At 45.6% G+C, this 12,981-nt stretch overlaps 1 protein-coding gene across 1 annotated transcript; it reads left to right on the top strand.

Annotated features, from left to right (window-relative positions):
* Positions 1–5,037: 5,037 nt before the first annotated feature.
* Positions 5,038–8,792, top strand: TMEM213 (transmembrane protein 213). The gene is made up of 3 exons (XM_053943700.1): positions 5,038–5,119; positions 7,330–7,383; positions 7,877–8,792. The coding sequence occupies exons 1-3, from the start codon at positions 5,038–5,040 to the stop codon at positions 8,044–8,046; spliced, it is 306 nt and encodes a 101-aa protein (XP_053799675.1). The 3' UTR covers positions 8,047–8,792.
* Positions 8,793–12,981: the final 4,189 nt, after the last annotated feature.

Raw genomic sequence — 12,981 nt, 5'->3', positions numbered from 1 at the left:
TGCCAGGGCTGTGCCAGGCGTGTTGTGGCAGCACGCGGCTTGTTGGGACTGACAACAGATGGGACAACCTGGCTGTCACCGCCCCGGCCACCCGAAGGGAGCGAGAGCCTCGGGAGCCGCGGTGTGCGGAGCGCTGACACCTCATTTGCGATGGAGGGTCAGTGGCCAGGGAGGTGGAAACTTGTGCGCTGTTGCTCGCTGGTTTTTCCTCGCTGAAGGCAGTCTGGGAAAAGCCAGGGAAATAATGGGAGATTAATGATTTTCCTGGCGCAGCGGGACGGGCAGAGCGATAGAGCAGGGAGAGGGCTGGGAGGGCAGGGGCTCTGAGGACAGTGCTGATGCTGACAGGGAACTTGATTCCCACCCCTTGACATAACAAGTTCTGGGCGGGGGGGGGAGCGGGGAAAGGGGCTTTATAGACTCTCTGCCACTTCAGCCTCTAAAGCAAGGGCTTCAGAGAGAAATTTGGCCCCTCCTAAAATCAATGGCTTATCTCCTACTGATGAGGCAGGGTTTCACCCTAATGAAAAAGGCTGGCTGGGACACTACTAAATCTAACACCCAGAAGAAAAATTTCCTCTCAAAAGAAGAACTAATGAAAATGCATAGCTATATGCAAATTGTAAAGTACCCTTAAAGAAATGTCTTCTCAGACCTGTTCTTTTGGAGGTACCCAGTAACCCTGGCCCAACAAGCCAAAGGACTTAGTTAGTCCATGGGAACACTGCCAAAAAACAAGCAACAGCAGAGGGTTTCCCAGCACAGGGGTTTTCTATTAAAAAGCAACAGAGTTACCCCACTTCACAAGGTCAGCTTGGTGAGAAGGGTCCTGCCACCTGCTCACGTCCAACTGTCTCCAAGCTATGTGACCCAAAAAGGAGATATTATAAATTACAAGGTACTTTTGACAGGTGGGCCTAAAATGTGCATTTTGCTCAGCAAACCCCCCAGATGAACTAGCTATAAGGCTCCCTGGGCTCCCACCCCCTTTGGCTGCACTGTGCTTCTCCTGGACCAGCCACTGCCCACAATCAGGTCTGCTTTCTCTATCAGTGCTACCAAAGCAAGGGATTAAAGGCTGATGAAAGTCAGTACCTTCTGCTGGGAAACTGGAAATTTCCTTGATAAGGCAGATGTGAAGTCACTGCCATTGACCATGTGAATGCCATGCAGGGCTGTGGAGAAGCTGGTGTGGCTAAGGAAGGACTTTACCTTCCAGCCCATGCAGTGATACTAAACAACAGGAGTCATCATTCAGTTCCAAACTGGTGCATATTGACACAACAAAATGAAACAGCTCCTCAGGCTACTCCCCTCACCTCTGAACCACAGCACATTTTCCCCTGTGTTCATCTGATGACACCAGGCTTTGCTTCCTCTTTGCTCCTTTGCTGCTCTTACTCAGCCCCCCAGTTAATCCCCAAAACGCTTTTGGGGCTGGTGGAGCAAAAAGGGCCCCCAAAGCACACTTCATCACCAAAGCAAGCTGCACTAAGCTGGCTGTTCCATGCTGCTAGCCGAGGAGTGAGCAGAAGTAAAGCTGTCTCTGCTGCCCTTCCCCCACCCTTCCCGGGTGAGAAGCAGAGAGAAGAAGAAAGCATATCCTATTTCATGCCTCTGGCATGTGGAACTAAGAACATTATTTTATAATAATCCTATTAATGCAGATGAGATGATGATGGCTGGCCATGAGGCACCATTTGGAGAAGCCCCATCAGTAGGCTCTTTGTTGGTGCAGGCAGCTCTGCCCAGGCGAGCTGAAGGCAGCCTTTCTCCGAGCCCTTCACTGCCTGGCTGGTCTTGAGCCCTCTCACTGGGGTCTCCAGATGAACAACATGGGGTCACAGTAGGGCCACAGGCTCAACATTTATCTAATACCAACCCCAGCCTGGACTGGAGAACACAAAGGGCAGGGTTGTGCAGTTTTCCAAAATGCTAGACTTGCTTTCCTCTGTGTGACAGAAAGCACATCCCCTCTCCCCTTCTTTCTTTAAAGAATAAAACCTTTGTGGTTTTGACTTTTTTTTTGTCTGAGTTTTAAAAATCAACCCCCTGTTCACAGGTAGCTTTATCTTAGATGTCTTTATTTTCACATCAATGAAGACAGCAAACAAATTTGCCCCCTCCCTGATGGACACATTATTGGCAGCAGGTTTAAGATTTTGAGCTTTTTTGCAGCAGCAGCAATCAGATTTCATTTGGAATGAAAAATATAAACCAGTTGCCTATGTAAACAGAATATGTATACACACACACAGTGAGTGTGTATGTGTGTGATAAAGGTAATAACTTTCTGAGCGCCACACTCGGTGATACATCAAGGGCAATACTTCGGGCACCAGAGAATCTTGGCCATGAAGCTCATGAAGCTGTGGCACAAAATCTACCGAACAGTAGACATTGCGTCCTCCATAACCATCAGGGAAGCTGCCCAGCAGCCCTACGCACGGGGGAAGACTCTCCAAGAGGAGAGCTGGGGAATTACCTAATTTTAGAGTAAACAGTCTTGTCTTGAGAACTGCATGAAAATGGAAGCCCAAGGAAAGGAAGCACCATCCCTGCAGGGCCTGCAGTTGTGTCTCATGTGCCAGGGCACCCTCGTGGAGGGAGACAGGAGTAGAAATTAGGGGAAGGCTCTGGAGTGTCTTATCGCTCTTCGGGCAGTCACAGCACTGAAATATAAACGTGTTACAAAGAAGAAATGAAACAAATCCAAATCTGTGTCAGGAAATTATTTTGCAGGGCTCCCATTGTGTCTGAACTTATCAAACAAAGCCTTCATTTCCAACCTGATCCAAAAATCACTGAAGCCAAGCGCAGCCTGTTCTCTGCTTCAGGAGACTTTGGAGCAGCCCTTTCTGAGCCACAGAGGGAACACATTTTGGAAAAGAAAAGAAGTACATTATGTTAATTGTGCAAATGCATTTTCAGCATCCCTTAGAAATGGGGACATTTGCCTACAAGCTGACAAAGAGTATTTAGTTAATAGTTAAAATTCAAAAGAGATTTCATTAAAAATTGAATCATTCATGCGGTAGCAGAGCAGTTTTGCTTTTTTGTTTCCCCTCAAGCATTTTATGCTGCACAGAACACTTTTGAATTCATTTACTTTTGCAAAATTAATTGCCAGGTCAATTTTCAGTGGGAATAGAAGGTGAGAAATTCAGAAGGGAAAGGTGAATCTGGCAGACAGCAGAGGACCTTTCCCACTTCAAGAGCTGAGGTTTAGTTTTGCTGCAACAGGTAGCTCAGAAAAATATACAAATTTAAAGGCAACCTCCACAAAAGGATTGAGACACTGAAACTGAGATGACACTGAGCCAGAGATGAAAACTATCCCAGAAGTGAATTTCAAGCAGCTCTGAGCATTTTACAGCATCTCTCCTGCTGTGACTCTTGTCTACCGAGGCCAAGAGTGGTGGCTGCTGAGGCCGCACCCCTGGCCTGGTGCCACACCTCGGGTGTCAGCTGAAGGACAGGAGGACGAGGCTGACACCCCAGCAGTAGCTGGAGGTGTCTGTCACAGACCAGCCAGCACAGCTCCAACTCTGCCAGCACTGGTGGCGTGTTGACATGAAAACAGGGTGGGTAAACACGCCCGTCTCAGCTGACCTGCCTTCACCTGTGGCTCAGTGTGCCCTCTCTCTGAGGGAACATCTGGTTGCCTTGTCCTGATGCATCCTGGAAATTTTCACAACCAGGTGGGAGCAGAACATTTTTGGTGGTGAGGATAAGTGGGTTCACCCCACAGAAACACTGGGCAGGGCTAAACCCATGTGGGTTTTACTTTCAAGGATTTTCTTAAATGAAGGGAGACCAAATCAACCTCATAGCTTTGCAGAGCTGTACCCTGGTGTGTACAGTATTCATGTGGTATTCATGTGGGAAGCTTGTTATGTGTTTTCCTGTGGGTTTCAGCCATGTGGAAGGGAAAAGAGAGAAAATGGTTAAATGCTTTCCATCCTACAAGGACTGCTGCCCCCTATGCCTTGCCCCGTGCTTCCCCTAAGATGTCTGCCAAAACACAGCAGGCCCCAGACAGGTTCCTTCCAACATGAGCACCCAAAGCCATGAGTGACCACTGCAGAAGAGCACCAGCAACCTGCTCCCTGCAGAGCTCACCTCTTCCAGTGCATTCCTGCCTGATTTCATACCTAGTGTTTTCTCTAACAAGGACATCATCATGTCAAAGATAGGAGCAAGCACAGCCAACAGCCTGGGGAAGAACAGCAAAGTGTGCTGCTCATCAGAGCAGGACAACACCACATGCACTTTACAGTGTGGCTTTTCCAGCCAGGCTTGCAGAAAAATTCCTGTTCTCCAGTGAGCATAACTTTTTCTGTCAACCCTCCTGGTCTGCAGACAGAGCTATGCTCACAGAAGGGCTCAGCTTCTGCTTTGCACATCTCAAGGAGGAGGTGCAATAGCCACAAGAGAAGAAAGAACAGCTTTTCCAGAATCACTTTGCAGAGGGTGATGGAGGCAGGGAGAGAGCTGTGCTCACAGGGAAAGAACAGCAGCAGACCTAAGGCTGCTGTTTTTTTGGGATTCCACGTAGCCATTCCAAAAAAGCATCACTGCAGAAGTCAAGCCAGTGAACATGCAGAAGAAAATAGCCAAACTGATAGACAAAGCCTCTGCTCCAATCCTCTGCTCCTTTCCAGCTCTATTAATCACAGGGCCAAAAAGAGACTCAAAAGACAGAAGCTGCCTGGGACCCTGTTGGGAAGGGCTGGGTCTGGAAGCCTATCCTCCTTCCAGCTGCAGCATATCCTGGGGAGAAACCTTCAGGCTTAACCTTCAGGGGCCACCTCCTGGTATCCACCTCCCACTGAAGCTGTTTTGGTCAGAGCCCTGCTCTTTCCTCACCTGGTTGTGGCAGGAAGGTTCAAGGTCCTAGCAGCAGGAAGCTCCCTTGCTCCACCCTCTGCTCAGCACAGCGGCTCCCTGAGCTCATAGAAGGATTTGCTGCACCAGATCTGCCAGCAACAACGACCCGCTCTGTGTGGACACTCGAGTGGGAGCGGGACCCTCGGCATGAAGCACTTCTCCTGTGAGCCCTGGGCAGCCCTTGCTGTGCTTTTCCTCACCACTGCCCTCTGGGATTCCTGCTCAGCAGGTATTTCTCTTCTCTTATGCTCCAGTTTTGATACCCTGCCCTTTTCCCCCGCTCCTCTCAATACCTACATGTGTTGCCCACCGACAGTAATTTGTTCTTTAAAAATAAGGGGCACTCCCTTGCTTCACCTAAAAAGTATAAAGAGCTGGAATGATGAATGCTGATGAGAATTACTAGACATGACTGATCACAGCATCACAGTACAGGGATGTTCTTTTGCCAGTTTTTTAGAGCTACTGTAAATGTGACTGAGTTGCAGGTTGCTCCACTGAACGGCAAGGAGACAGGAGCCACAGTTACTTGGCCTTCTTCTGCTTGCTGAGGCAAAGGACCACCTGCAATATCACCCATTAAGATCAAAATAGTCTGATTTAACTTTCATTACAAGCTTTATGCAGAAAATGTGGCTTTGGTGCCACCTTAATTGTCGAAGTTGCCTGAAACCAAAACTAAATGTAAATGAGACCTGTGAGCTGCTCCTTTCCCACCAGGCTATTGTATATCAGCAGCAAATGAGACCTGCCAGCTGTTTAAAGATGGGCTGGCTTTGACAACCTGTTCTTTGGGCTGCAAGATCTAAAAACACAAACCAGCACTCGGCATTCTGCAGTATTTCCTTCCACAGGTCACACGCAGGTTTTAATGATTCTTCCCAGTGCTTCTGTGAGGTACTTATTAACTGAGAAAACAAATTATAGGCTTGGCCAAGGTCATTCTGCAAATCCTACAAGAATCAGACAGAAGAATGGGAAATACTCAGACCCTTCCCTGAAGCAGGTTGCCCAGGGGCCCACTCTGAGCATGGCAGAGGCCATAGGGAAAGCTCTTGTATTGCTGATGATGGTTCAGCTCAAAACTCAGAGCTAGGTAACAGCAGGTGACCCCAAGGGGAACATGTCCCACAGGACAACCTCAGTTTATTTGCTGTTACTTGGAAAACACCAAACTCAAAGCAAATCTTTGGTCAAATGTGTCTCATTCCGTTCTGTTTTCCTCAGCTGAAAATAAACCTGAGCTATTATTTTGCAGTCTTTGGTGATATCAAGCTGGAGCTGATTTTCTCTGGTACATTCCAAATTACCAGCTCAGAGTGATGGCTTGACTGGAAATAGTTCTCTCATAGCTTCTGCCTGGTCTGTGGACCAGCAGCACATTAAAGCTTCTCCATGCAGCAGGAGTCCTCACTGCTAGAGCCTCCCCAGGCCACTTTTCATCTGTCTGTGCAAGACATACTCTACCTGGCTGAACTTGAACTGTGCTGCTCATGGCAGCACAGGAAGAGGTGTTTCCCTGGCTTCCTTCTGCAGCAGGGGACAGACAGGTGCTGATGCACAGGGACCAGTGCAGCTTGTGTTTTTACCCCTGCAGGCATCCTGCAGCTGTCCTGGTCTGATAGCAGTGCTGCAGGGAGCATACTGAGGCTCAGAGGCAAAGTGGTAGTAGGAGGACTAAGGAGGGTTTGGCCTGTGACACCATGTGCACATTTGGAGAGCTGGACACCAGCTACAGAGGTGTGTCAGTGTGTGTGTGTGCTGATTCTGGGTAGGAAGCAGGATAAGGAGGCAAAACCTACATCAAAGCTCCAGGCCTCTCTCCCTTGTGACTTATTTCTGGATGGTGTATTTTCCAACCTGGTTACCATGCTGGTATGAACCGGAGTCCAGCCAGAGCTGTTTCAAATGCTCCGACCTACAGCAAAGCCAAAGCTTCCCACTGGGGCCTTGGTAAACCTGCTGAGGCTCCCCAAAGGTGGGCTCAGCCCTCTGCTCTGCCAGACTCCTGTGCACCCTGGGATTTTTCTAAGGGCAAAAGGAGGCAGAGGTACAGCCTGCTGGCCATGGATCTCTCTGTGCCACTGAATGGTGTCTCCCCTTTCTGTGCTTGCTCATTCTGCCCCTGCAGCCTGGGCAAGGACAGTTTGAGCTCTGAGAGAATGGCTCAGCCAGGGTCACACCAAGGCAGAGGTGCAGTGATTCACCTGCTCCTGAGAGATGCTGCTAGAGCAAGTCTCTGGAGCTGGTGTTAAAAGTGGTGGGATAAGGAAGCATATCCTAATGCAGCAATGTTTGGGGGCAGGAACTTAATTTCTTCAAGTTGTTTCCATCCTACAGACCTCTACAAGGCCTACAGCTTTCAGATATTCCTGCTTGATGCCAAACATCACTCTTCTAATCCAACTTACCTTTTCTCCTGTGCTTTCCTTCTGGCAGCAGCTGAGGACATCTCCAATGTTTCAACAACTGAGTATGAACCACCATGTCTTAGTAAGTCTTCATAAATCATTTCTACCTGTTAAAGTTAGGTGATGAGTCTACACAGTGACTGAGGGGCTGCCCTGGAAAGGGATTTATCTCTTCTCAAGCCTTCCATTGTGGGTCAACCTCTAGGATGCATTTCTAAGACTTCTCCACTGTCATGGTATGATATCTTAAGTACATTTCACAGACTCATAGCTTTGAACAGACTAATTGATAGCTAATTTGTGTCCTAAAGCTCCCTGCCAGACTGCCTGTAGGCCTTATACGGGTTCCCAAGAACGCCTCTTTCCCCTGCCCTATGAGGTCCTTCCCAAACAGCCAGCCCCAAATAACCCGAGATCCCACCACTACTCCAGAGTCATCCACCAAGTAAAGAGCCAGGTTTAGGGGAAAGATGCCAAGGCAGAGTGATATGGCAAAAGTCACCTGCCTTCTCTAGTAAAGGAAACCTGTCACGTACTTGGCCTCCCGTGAGCTCACGTCATTCCTCCTCCATCAGACGTGAACTTCTGCAGGCAAGCGGCCACGTGCTGCCCTTCGGGCATGGATGACTACGGGTGGATTGCAGCGGCCGTCGGCTGGAGCCTCTGGTTTCTGACCCTCATCCTGCTCTGCATGGACAAGATCCTGAAACTCCGGCCTGATGAACCCAAATACTTGGTGGCCTGAAGCAGAGCAAGCCAGCAAACAGCAGCACTGGGGAGCAGCGAGGTGCAGGCAGACTGACAAAGCATTTCAAACACTTGCTAAGAAACAAAAAAGAAATGGAAAACACCTTCCGCCAAAAAGGCCAGATCTAAGCGGGACAGCTGCTGAGGCTTCACCCTTTCTTGGCAGGCTGGAGCTGCCAGCCAAGGTGTAAAGCAGGCAAGTCCCTGCAAGCCACCACATACATGCCATGGTGCAAAAACCCCCACTTCTCCCTGAGCCCTCTCGTGCTTGCTGTGAGCACAGCAGGAGAGGCTGAGGGACCAGTTACCAGCCTATATAGCACATTGCCCCGAGACAACCTGGTGCATGACCTTTGGGTTTGACACAGAAAGTGGGCAAATAAAGCTATTTTCTGGAGCATCAACATTACCAGAGCCATTACTAAGCTATAGGCTGGGTTACATCACTAAGTGAAATAATTAAATGACTTTACTGAGTCTTTCTCACTCACTAACCTACAATATTTAAGTGTCTATTAACTGATTCATGGGAAGAGTTTCTTATGGAAACTTAGGGGTGGTTTGGGCTGCTTTGAAAGTAAAACTCATTTTTCAGAGCCATTTAGATATGAACTGTGTTACAGGAATTGAATGTTGGTTGTATTTATTCAGCTTCCACCTGCCTGAGAAACTAAGCCAAGCTGATCTGTGGCAAGCAGGTTTAAACCAGCATATCCAATTCATGCACAAAACTGTTCCTATTTATCCAAGATGATAATAAACACTCTTATTGATCAAAAGACTCTCACTGACTGGTTTATATGGATAAAGCTTATGAATTGTTAGAAACAGGATTCCCAGAAGACATATTCATGCAGGAGGGTTTGCCTCTCTGCAAACTCTGATTTGGTGCAGTTGCACCAGTTTTATTTCTATCTGTTATTAAAACAATAAATCAGAATTAAACCTACCTAGATCTACACAAGGTTAGCAAACCTGCTAGAGATCAACTGAAATGAAATATAAAAAGTTACTTTTAAATTTAAAAAGCACCATTGGAGATCTTTATCTGCTAGAAATAATTATACTCTCCCATCAGCTCATCAGTATGTAACTTTATGAGTGAGAAATGACAGACATCAGTTTAAGACTCTTCCAACTGATTCTGGCACTATTAACACTTTGATCAGGACAATTTGGCCACTTCAAAGTGATGGGCAGTTGTCCCTCATCAACTAGCCCCCATCAAGAGGGACAGGGACAAGTTAGACACTGAGGAAAGAAAATACAACCTTCCCTACCACTACTATCACTTCAGACAAAAATTCTTGCAGGGTGAAATGCTGAACAGAGATGTCCATGTCAGGAAAATAAGTTTTGAAAGGGAAGGGCTTAATTCTCATTATTTCAATATACAGCAATTAAAACAAAAGTAATTTTCACACAAATCTCAGTGTTGGAGACACTCAATTTCTTTCCATAAAAACCCAAACAATCAAGCAGAACAACAAACTCTGTCTCATTTATATACAAACTTATAGAAACAAAGGGCTCTCAGTCAATACCAAAATGTAAAGAGAGTGAGTTGACAGATAAACCACTGCAATCACTCATGTACTACAAATCTTCCACCTACATACATATTTTTTTTCCTGTTATATTAATTTTAATAACAGAAAATGTTCATTGGTCTGAAAGCAATGTGAAAGATACTGTGAAAAAATCTCCACTTACTGCCTTTATGTCTGCCTTCTGCAGATCTCTTCTGATGGGCATTTCTCTCTCAGTTGGGAACACAGAAGTGCCCACTGGATATGGCACCACTCTTCATCTTTGAGGGGATGTGTTTCACAGCTTTTGCATGTCTTTTGAGTTTTTAGCATGTGATGCAAGTTCTAGATCTCCTACGAGAGCAACAGCCACAAAGAGCTGCACAACAACTGGGCAACTGTGGGGCTTCCTAAAGTCTGCCTTTAGAAGCACAGTTTGTTCATTCTTCACACTCTCCAAAATCGTGCAGCTATCCTCAAGGATTGTAGTAGACTTAAACCTCAGGCTTTGCTTCTTGCAGTTTCCTTTCAGGATTTCCAGCTCAACCAAATGGGGGACAAAAGGAAATAAAACCTGTATTTTGTCATATAATGTAGTGCCCTCAAGGATTTTGTGTGCCTGTGTTCAGAAGTGATACCCAAGTCACCACAAAATCAGGTATAAAAATGGAATACAACTCACAGATAAATTTCTGCTGTAAAATGTGTACTTTTTCTAGATCAGTGACCTGTAAACCTCTGATCTGATATGACAAGGTTGTTTCTTCCTGCATCACCTACTCCGACATCTGACATTGTCAGATTTGATCTACAGCTGCTTCTTTTCAAGTCATTTGATGAAGTCACTAAAAAAAACTCAGTCCTGTAATGAATCTCATGAAGTCACTGCTGTTCACTCTTGTGTCTGGGATCCCTAAACAAGGTGGCAGTGCTCCACAGGCTCCAAGGCTATCAATGTAAGCATCTTATCTGTTTTCACATAATACAGGGCAAACCCCCAAAGCAGTATTTTAAAGGGACTCTCTGAGGTACACACTATGTATTGTATGATCCTATGGGCAATCACAAATACAATGAAAAACAACCCACTCAGCAAAAGGAGGAGGAAAGCCCTAATGGTGTTGCCAGTGCTCCAGGGGCTTGGCCAGTTATAAAAAATGCTGATTTAAAAATTTGCATCTGAAAGACTTGAAAGATTGATATAAGGACAGAAATTAGTAGGCAGAAATGGATTATACATACTTGATTTCTAAAATGTAAAGATGATCTGTAGTCTGCTGTTACATTTCCTGCAATAATTTTAGCCAGGGAACACACAGGAGCACTGGTTGTGGGTTACAACCCCTCTTTTAAGAGCAATTGAGTCACAGTTGAAGGCTGTGGTCTGGTTTTGATGCACAAATTAAACATACAAATGCGCAAGTTAAATATGCATGACTGTATAGTACAATGCCTTATAAAAGTGGTCCATGAGCAGAGCTGCAGACTGATGTTCTCATTTTTTGTGTATTATTTCATGCTTTTAATAATATCACTCAGGTTTTAATACCTCTCATTGTAGAGCCCAACCAGTGCAATTCTGTCCAACCCCTGCTGACTTCAAGGGAGCTACACAAACATCCAGCACATGCCTTGTTTTGTTCTTTGGGGTTTTTTTCACTGTAATTCAGGAAGCCTGTCATTTTTGTTCCCACAGGAAACCGTGGAGGCAAAGCATAACCACTGATTTATCAGCATGCATAAATCCTTTTTGTATTAAATCTGGGTGCCATCAGACTGCTACATACAACCTCGTGGCACTGAGCTGGTGTAGGAACTTGCAAATCTCCAAACATCTAAAAAGTAAGGGGATAGCTCCAGATGATGATGGAAATGTTAATAGTTATTGTCTGTCCAGGACCAAAAGGTTCCTCACTGGAATGAGATGGAGGAAAAAAAATCCAATCCAGCTCTTATGATTTAGTACAAAGAAAACCAAGAAAATTGTTGAAACCTGGATGGCTGGGAAAAAAAAAGTGTGAATAAAATTCACAAATTTGAACCACAGCATTTCTGACCATATCAGCAGAGTTCTTCCTATTTTCTGCACCAAGTTTCTGAATCTCAGGCATGAAGATATGTAGTGCTTGGAAAGGGAAGGGAGATGCAGATGGCACCTGGGAAAGCTGCTGGTCTGCAAGTGTTTCAGACAGACAAACACAGCACTGGGGACATGTAGCAGCACTTTTAATAACAAAGGAGAAAAGCAGCAGCACAGCATTGCAGGTAACTGCTTTAATTTGCCCGGAGATAATATCAATCACATCCAACTAGTGATTTTTAAACAATTCTGAATTTGAGACTAAATGGATTGGAACTTGATGCATGACTCTTCCTCTTTTCAGGTACCACTGCTCTAGTAATGACTCACATTACTCACTGCCTTGATCCTTGGGTTTTGGTGAATGAACTACATATTAAGCAATTGCACTTTACAATGATTACACTTTGCCAAATCACAAGAGGAATGAAAACTGGCAAGCATCTGGGCTCCCTACTCACATGACACACATAGACAAGACAGAGGTTAAATTCGTAAGAAAAGGTGCTCTGTGCTGGGACTCTGTAGGAATTTTGATAAAAGTAATTAGAAAAACTAGGATTTCAAAAACTTATTTTCATTAAATGCTGCCAAGGAATGGAATATAGGCATTCTTGGGAAGCAACCACCCTCTCTTATCCTTACACTCCAGATTCTGCTTATTTTGTGGCATCTATGGTAGAATTCAAAGCTCACTGCAGGTTTCTGTCCCAGAATCAAATATGTTCAGTGAGCTAATTTCCAACTCCTAGTTTGCAAAAACCAGCCAGAAATAAACCACGACATAAACAATGCACTATTGTCTCCCAAGTCTGCAAACTGCTTGGAAAAAAAAAAAAAAAAAGCTGTAAGAGACTTGTGACTTTTCCTGTCCGTTTGACATTATGACCTTGACAGTGTGACTTCTGGAGCAAAACTTAAAGTACTTCTTCAGGTTTTCCACAACTCTGTCTGCTTTGTCTAAATGGGAGAAGGGAGACACCTGCAAAGCCCCACCTCGATTAGACTGTTCCCCCTTCATGGTGTTTCAACACATTGTGTATGTAAGTAAGATCAGTTCAAAACTATGCAAGTTCCAATGTAGCAACCTTCTGGGCTCAAATACATGAAGAAAGCACCATGCTTTAGCTGAGCAATGCTAACATCCTATGCAGACATGACAATGTTAGCTAAGAGAGGTCACCTCCTCCCTGAGAAGACTAAATAAAGCCCATTGGCACTAGTATTGAGTGCTCTTTCAGCTGCAGGAAAGGGCACTCCCTGGCAGAGCAAGACTATTGTAGGCAGTGTTATGTCAATGATGCTGTCTGTTGGAAGTGACAAA

This window comes from Vidua chalybeata, chromosome 5 (assembly GCF_026979565.1).
Source record: "Vidua chalybeata isolate OUT-0048 chromosome 5, bVidCha1 merged haplotype, whole genome shotgun sequence".
In the NCBI taxonomy this organism is placed as follows: Eukaryota; Metazoa; Chordata; class Aves; order Passeriformes; family Viduidae; genus Vidua; species Vidua chalybeata.
This window is presented reverse-complemented; position numbering and strand designations above follow the sequence as displayed.